This window comes from Uloborus diversus, chromosome 1 (assembly GCF_026930045.1).
Source record: "Uloborus diversus isolate 005 chromosome 1, Udiv.v.3.1, whole genome shotgun sequence".
Classification (NCBI taxonomy): domain Eukaryota; kingdom Metazoa; phylum Arthropoda; class Arachnida; order Araneae; family Uloboridae; genus Uloborus; species Uloborus diversus.
This window is the reverse complement of record NC_072731.1, coordinates 259,003,920-259,012,572: the sequence shown is the minus strand read 5'-3', so window position 1 is coordinate 259,012,572 and position 8,653 is coordinate 259,003,920. Positions and strand designations below refer to the sequence as shown.

Genomic DNA, 8,653 nt, shown 5'->3' with positions numbered 1-8,653 from the left:
TATATAACTAATTTGATTTAAAAAGTATCCAATTGCCTTTTATTTACATTAATTACTATTTTTTTTTACAAAAGGAAGATACTTTGGGATATTTACTTCATTTTTTTATTATTCAGATCAAATTTAATCAATCGGTGCAGGATACTTTGGTCACAAATCGTCAATAAAATGAATATCAATGAAAGATGCTGCATTTAATTTAGAAATGAATTAAAAAGCAATACGAATTATGGTAATTGCTCCCAAGACATTTTGGTCTCTTGACTGATGATGATCGAATACATCATTATCTCTTTCAAAGAAAGTAACATTAATGTCGCTCAATGTATTTCCGATATTCGTAATGTTTGTGATGCATGGATATCTAAAACGATATGTTGATCCGGTTAATGCATTTCAAATGTTTATAAAATTTGCTTTGGAACTGTTTGATATAATTATTTATTAAATTTTAATTGTAGTTAAACTAAAAGAAAGTCACATTTATGACAAGACAAAAAAATCCAAGTATAATGTTCTGTTGCTCACGATTATGACTAAAATTGTTTGACAAACATCTTTTTTGAAAAAAAAAAAAAAAAAAAAAAAAACAGAAACCGTTGAAACTTGGCACTACGTTCCAAAATCATTAGCTAATATTGCTGCACGAATACTTTTTCGTAAAAGAAAAAAAAAATATTCTATACAGTGACAGTGTTCTCATAGAAGGAAAATTCTGAAATTGTAAACAAAAATCCCTTAAAATATGAAAATGAGCTCTCCAATTATATTCGTAACATTTTGCGCAGTAGCTTCTATTCATGGTAGCTTTCAAAGTAGTCAGATTGAAGGTGAAGAATATCTCGAAGCAATTGTTGAAGATGAGAACATCGATTTAGGAAATATTGAGAAAAACATGGAAGAGTTTGTGCACAATTTGTTGAAAGGAATAATACCACATTTACTCGAAGCGGGTGAAGATGTCAGAGCGTCACCTATGTGCATGTTTGACTTGTCTTCTATGTTCATTGGATTAAGACATTTGGAATCTTGGCTGTTTCGAAGTAAGTCATACTAGTCAAAAATATTTTTAAAATTAAAAAAAAAAAATCTAGAATATGTTCTTAATCCTTTGAGCACCATTAGCTCTGAAGTAGAATTAGCTACCGAAAACAGGCTCGTCAACATCTTAGGTTTCAAAATCCTAGAGTCAAACGTTTGCAGTCGTACCTTGGATACAGGGTACAGGAGACTTTTCCAATTCTTTGACTATTCTTCCCCTTCTTTACTACAGTAGACCCTCATTTTAAGCGGGTTTATTTTACGCGGATTTGATTATGGGTCATTCTTTAAAAAGTGTAACTTTTCTGTCACACGCCTTTTACAGAAAATACTTCGAGGAACAATTCACTGAACAATGCTTTTTAATTTCATCAAAATGTATCAATTTAAACCTGCCAACAATTTTTTAATAATAATTTTTATTTTAGTATATCTTTGGTACACAACATGTTAATTCATACCTCCGTGGCATGTCACAGTCACACACCTGGTGTGACTGTTTATGTTGCTTAATAACTTGTTTTAAAAAAAGTATATACTTATTTATTGATTATTCCTTTCACAAGTGTTTCAAAAACTAATTGTTTACGCATATTTAATTTTTAATATTGTATTTTAGGTTGTTTTTTTAGGATAAGTAGTCATGTCACACAAAAAATGCTTACCTCCGTTACCTTAAAATACCATTCCTCATTAACACGTGGCAGTAATGACATCACATTTAATTTGCCATGATACAAGGGAACCCCCTTGTTTATTTTCAACCATAGTTGAAGTTGTGAGATTTTTGTCGAAAAACAAGGAGATAGATTTTGCTGTAAAAACTTAGTGTGGTTATTCTGACTTCGCACCTCCGTGAACTCAAATTTCAGGGATATAAGTTAATGTAAAAAAAGAAGTGAACATGTTTTCATATGCTTGACATGTGCAGGTTGTAGCAACGAAGAAAAAACATATTTCCCTGAAAAATGTATCCATTAAGCCTATATTAATGGATAATTCCTCACCTCCGTGACACACCATATCAATGTCATTATTTGTGAGGTAAAAATAAATGATGGAGGTTAAATACATCAATCTTAGACATTCTACCACAATTACAAATTGCCAGTATATTCTCAAATTTACTGAATACTATTTTTAACACACATTTGTACTAAAACTATAACTACTAATTAAGCCGTACTTTAATTAAGAGAGCTTAATATTTAATTCCCACTAATTATTAAAATAACTCATTGTTTGCACAATTAACAAAATTACTACTTTGATATTAAATCGGCCTCAATTTTTAAACATAAAAAAAACTATTTTTTATTTCCGTGAACAAGGCATTTTTTTTTTTTTTTTATTTATGAGTAAAATAATTGGAACTTAGCTGGGCCATTGTTTATGGTTACTTCTAGTAGGTAACACTTTCATATTACAATGGGGAAAAAAGAAAACAAAAGATTTTCAAATTGAAAAATATTTGCATTCAAAAGTTACGTTTTCTGGGGGATAACACTTATACGCGGTTTAAGATTTGACAACTTTATTTTATTTTACGAGGATGAATTTCGATTTTACGCAGATGCAACATTGCAAACTTATAACATTTTCCCCTCCTTCAGGATCCAAACTCCTAAGATTGCAAATAAAATGCATTAAACTGCATTTTGGCGTTCTAATAATCAAGCTTGGGTCACTGGAGATATTTTCTTTTGCGATTGGTTCCAGAGCTCTTTCAAAAAGTAAAGTTAATAAACTCATATAATTTAGAAGGAAATTTGGAAGACGAGTTTTTAGAAGTGACAAAGGAGAATGAAACAAACGAGGTTACCCATATCGATGACACCCAACCAAAAGTTTTACACTGAAAAATTTGAGCCATTCCATGACGATGGCAAATGATCTTTCTGATTTGTTAGTTAAGGAAGATCCCGACGTAGAAGTGACGTAAGTGAGCTTTTAGAGAAGTGGCCAAGGAGAATGAAACAAACGAGGTTACCCATATCGATGACACCCAACCAAAAGTTTTACACTGAAAAATTTGAGCCATTCCATGACAATGGCAAATGATCTTTCTGATTTGTTAGTTAAGGAAGATCCCGACGTAGAAGTGACGTAAGTGAGCTTTTAGAGAAGTGGCAAAGGAGAATGAAACAAACGAGGTTACCCCTATCGATGACACCCAACTAAAAGTTTTACACTGAAAAATTTGAGCCATTCCATGACAATGGCAAATGATGTTTCTGATTTGTTAGTTAAGGAAGATCCCGACGTAGAAGTGACGTAAGTGAGCTTTTAGAGAAGTGGCCAAGGAGAATGAAACAAACGAGGTTACCCATATCGATGACACCCAACCAAAAGCTTTACACTGAAAAATTTGAGCCATTCCATGACGATGGCAAATGATCTTTCTGATTCGTTAGTTAAGGAAGATCCCGACGTAGAAGTGACGTAAGTGAGCTTTTAGAGAAGTGGCCAAGGAGAATGAAACAAACGAGGTTACCCATATCGATGACACCCAACCGAAAGCTTTACACTGAAAAATTTGAGCCATTCCATGACGATGGCAAATGATCTTTCTGATTTGTTAGTTAAGGAAGATCCCGACGTAGAAGTGACGTAAGTGAGCTTTTAGAGAAGTGGCAAAGGAGAATGAAACAAACGAGGTTACCCATATCGATGACACCCAACCAAAAGTTTTACACTGAAAAATTTGAGCCATTCCATGACGATGGCAAATTATCTTTCTGATTTGTTAGTTAAGGAAGATCCCGACGGAGAAGTGACGTAAGTGATCATCGATGCGTTAATTCCCCACAAAAAACTACAGAGAAAAATCACTAATGACTGCCAAAAGACTATTATAACCAGTCCTTTTTTTAAACAAAAGGACAATTCAGGTCTTCACGCTGTGCATATGTATCGAAATAAGTGCACATTACACTAATTATATATTTATCTATCGCTCGAATTAAGTACTTTTTTCATCTATGGTACCCATCCCCTATTTTAACACTAATATTAAGTCTCAATTTACGCGGTATTTCTGTGAACCCCCGCCTAAAACGAGGGGCTACTGTATTTCTAAATTAAGAAGGTGGCTATAGGTTGGCACTACCATCTATCGGCGGAGACAGCAGTCAACCGCCTGCGGGTTTGTTTCTTTAATTTTATTATTAATATTTCCAAGTTATTGGTGGAACTATCAATCAGTAAAGGCTGGACACGAAAGCACTCCTGTGTTTCCAGTTATCTTGAATATTTATAAGAAGGAAAAGGAAGGTAAAAGCTATTTATAGGTATTCCTCCAGATTACTTCTAAACACGTTTTTTCTTCGTTTTTCAGTGCTGGACTCAAACGGCAAAATTCCGGTTGGGCTACTGGAAGGTACATCTTCTTCCTTGGGAGATTATGATGAATGTTTGGATGTTGTGATTGGGGGAAATCCAGCAGAAAAATATGCTCCAGTAGCTCAATATTGTCTGCTAGAAATCAAGCCACCACTGGCTATTATTAAAGCGATTCATACACTGCAAAATATGAACATGAACAGCAATCATTCATTTTCCGCAACCAAATCTGTAAGTATAAAAATTTGAAATGTTTCGCTTTTGCTTTAAATTGTTTATCTGTTGCTGTTTATCGCGTTTTTAAGTGATCAAACATACTTTCCTTGCTTCTGCATTGACAGGTTTTTATTTACAGGTTTTAGGATTCCTTCGGAAAGTGAAGGTAAATCCTGAAGATTTGGTATTTAGACTTGGCGTGTGCGTGCCATCATCATGTGATGAACTGGATGTACTCGAACTCGTATACGCTGGTGACATTTCTTACGTTTTTCTTTTCGCTTGGATTTCTTTTAGATAATTTAACTCGTCGAAATTCTTAGCCACCAAAAACTTTTTTAAAAGCAATATTTCATAGTTTGACAACTCATGATCTTCATCACGTATTGACCTGACGATCCGACCCTCGGTCAGACAGTCGAAACCTCCTTCAATCAATGAGAACGCTTGACTCTGCGGTTCAGTGTCAGACCGAGAGTCGAATGGACCCTAATCACCTGACGTTAAGTCAACTATAGTGGAGGAGCCGACGCATCCACCATTTTGGAGCAAATTTGATCCAGTGCTTCGTAACGATAGCATTGCTGCTGATGTTTACATTTCTTTAGCATGTGTTAAATGGAGTCAAATGGGTGGTTGTTTGGCTGTTAGTTGTGCAAACGGCTCCAAAAAAGGATTTCAGCTCTTCAAATTTCCAGCAGATGCAGAAAGAAAGAAATAAATGGATAATTAATAGCCCGCGAAGTGACTGGCAACTTGGAAACGACGCCAACTGTTTCCAAAATTTCGCCAATGTTCACCTTCGCTCTCTGATTCTCTCGTTCCCTGTTTGGCGAATGATTGCCAATAAAGAGAGCGTTCCCTGTTGTACGCTTGTTCCAAAATGGCGGATGCGTTGGCCTCTCCAGTTATAGGGGCTCTACCTGACGTCACTGCGGGTATAAATCGTCACTGCAGTGCATTGTGGGAACTGAAGCATACGAAAATTCAGTACTACAGCGTATAATAACACTTGCTTCTATGCGGCTTATAAACTCTTCATACTGTTTAAAATAGAGAGCTTTTGGAATTTTTAAACTAAGAAACACATTTTAAAAGAGTAATGAAAGATTCATTTAATACGAATACCATTATAATCGTATTTTCATGGTTTTAAGCCTCTTTGGATTAAGTCCACTAATCCTAAAATAAAATGAGTTTTTTTTTTTTTTTTTTTTTTTTTTGCACTACTAACACTGCTTAGTTGGTCCAGCAGACCGACAGGTGAAGGAACCGTTGCCAAACCGTGAAAAGGGTCCATAATCATAGGAACATTGGCGTTATTCACCAGCTATAGGTGAATTCAATAAAGACAAATTGGATAATTTGTCTCTCAAATTTATTCTAAAAAGCGGGATAGTTCATTTAAATAAAAATGACAAATTACTATTGTTCGGTACATTGAAAATTTCTCACATTAAGTGGGATATTCTTTTAACTGATATTCCAATAAACGGGCTTGTAATTCAAATCTCAGTCAGACTCCTGAACCAAGCCGTATTTCCATATAACTAATTTTACAAAAGCAGTTGCAAAATGTCACTTACTCTAAATGGGTGGACAAACAACTAGAATTTTGTCATATTGAATGATTTTTTTTAATTATAAAGGAATTAATCCCTGTATAATTCAATATAGCCGCTGTAGAAATAGGAGATCTCACGGAAGTAAAACGTTGCGAAACTAAAGAAATTGGAATCGAGCCAGACGAACTTCAAGTTGTTATTTTGTAAGTATGCCTTACTACTTACAAAATAATGTAATATACTATACTTTTTTTTTTGTATAGAAGGGCAAAATATCTTGAAAGTGTATGGGAATCTTAGTGATAGTTATGAAACTAATTAGTGTCAGTTGGGGTAAAAGGAAGCATCGGGCACAATTGAAAACAATCCCATACAACGTTCGTGGTAATTTTTGAAACGTGGTGGCGATTCGGGGGGGGGGGGGGCAAGAGGGGGGACTGCCCCTCAACTTTTTTTGGGAAAAAAATTAGTTTTATTTTTTAAGTTCAAGATATTAAACCAGAAATTATTTAGTAAGTATTATTTTTGTATGGAAGGGCAAAATATGTTTAAAGTGTACGGGAAGTTATGAACCACTTGTTTTCTTAGGTTTAGATAATTCTTAGTGCCAGTTATGAAACGAATTAGTGTCCTTTGGGGAAAAGGAAACATCGGGGACAAGTGAAAAAAAAATCCTTTACCACACTCGTGATAATTTTTGAAACTAACTGTTAATTATTAAAGACTATGTAATAGGTAAAAGATCAGAGGCGGCGATTCGGAGGGGGGAGGCAAAGGTGGCAACTGCCAATCAACTTTTTATGGGAAAAAATTATTTTATTTTCCAGTTTAGAATCCAAAACCAGAAATTTTAAAAAAAGCAGAATTTTCAAAATTTTCGGAACTTTTTTTTTTTTTTACTTTGTATATCTGTTTAGGAAATGCGTTTTAGTACAAGCAGTAACTTTCAGTTTCTGCGTTTACTGTTCACGTATCAGTAAATCAATCGTTTTAATTAAACAAGCCATTCTTGTTTCATGGAATTATTACCAAATATCTCAAAATACTTCGGGGTAAATAATGGAAGTCTAATTAATGTCTAACTAGTCATGTCCAATTGTCAGCACTAGAATGCTAAAAATTGGAAATGTAAATAAATTAATATATCACTTTATGAAAGAAATCTGTCAAACACAATGACGTATTCATGGTTCGAAAGTATACAATAAAATATACTGTCGATTTTCGGATATTTTACACGTACACAAAAATATATAAAACAAACTTAAAATATATTTCTCCATAACAAATATCGTCTATATTTAATTTTCATGAAACCTCACTTGACAGAATGCAAAAAAAAGTTCGTGTTTTTTTACCCTTTGATGCAACCCCTGGAACATGGAACTTACTAAATTTGATATTTTCTTTTATTTCTAGAACTGTTATGTCCGGAATTATTGCATGTGTACTATTGGCCACTGTGGTAGATCAGTTCTCTCTTTCCAGAAAAATTTATTCATATGACAAAAGTAAGCCGAAATGGTAATCAGTTTAGTTTAATATTCGAATTTCATATTTTTAAAACTAAGTTAACGAAATACATCGCCAGCTTAATCAATTCAAGCCGAGGACTGCAGTTTCGTGCTTATTAGCACTCATCAGCCCGGCATAGGAAGTGACTGAGCTGGAGGTGGAAAACCTCTTAAGGGGAGTCAGTACCCTCTATAACGTCAATGTTAATTTGCACAGGTTCATGTACCTTTTTCTGAAAATCTGTTTAAGATACATTTATGAAATTTTTTCTGTACCTTAAGTAGACTGTTTTCTCTATACTGAAGTAACATTTTACAGAAAGGAAGCTTAGTTTTTTTTTTTAAAAATTCTAATGCATAAGTCACTGTATTTTTTTCAAAAAATGCCATTTTGTAACACGAAATCAGCTCTATAAAAAAATATTTTTTGAATATGAGAAAGATTTTACTTCAGTGTATGCAATTATATGTATGGAATAGGTGGTAAAAATTTCAAAGCCTTAGACAACTTAGTTTCTGAGAGAAAGGAACATTTCGTTTCAAAAATACCATTTCGAGATATTGCAATTTAAAGGGGAAAATCATACCTTATCTACATGCGTTTAAATTTTTTTAAAGCTTATTTTAACTTACTTCTAATATGAGCACGATCAAGAAATTTGTATCATTAAAAAGGTATTGAAATGGAGTTTCAAAACATATAAAAATCAAGAAATCAAATTTTTGAAAGTATTTAGGGTACTGACTCCCCTTAGGAAGCCAAGAGTGCCAAACAAACTGGTATCCAATACAAAGAATTATCACTGACCAGACGAGTGACCGAAGCAATGGTTCGGTACAACTCGAATATTGAAGGCAAGGCAGGTATATATTCAGTAAGTTACCGCCCAGTAGCCAGGGCTAAAGCAGAAATACATGAAATACACCTCCAGCTCAGTCAGTGTCGATGGTCACTGCTAATTCTGTATTGGCTAC

General features: G+C 34.1%; 1 protein-coding gene across 1 annotated transcript in view; it reads left to right on the top strand.

The window, feature by feature from the left end:
* The first annotated feature begins 751 nt into the window (after nt 1-751).
* The window catches only part of LOC129220321 (nose resistant to fluoxetine protein 6-like), a 125,583-nt gene continuing 117,681 nt past the window's right edge, over nt 752-8,653 (top strand). The window contains exons 1-3 of the mRNA XM_054854724.1: nt 752-1,043; nt 4,379-4,614; nt 4,739-4,843. Coding sequence (XP_054710699.1) covers nt 752-1,043; nt 4,379-4,614; nt 4,739-4,843 — 633 coding nt within the window. The remainder of the gene's footprint in view (nt 1,044-4,378; nt 4,615-4,738; nt 4,844-8,653) is intronic.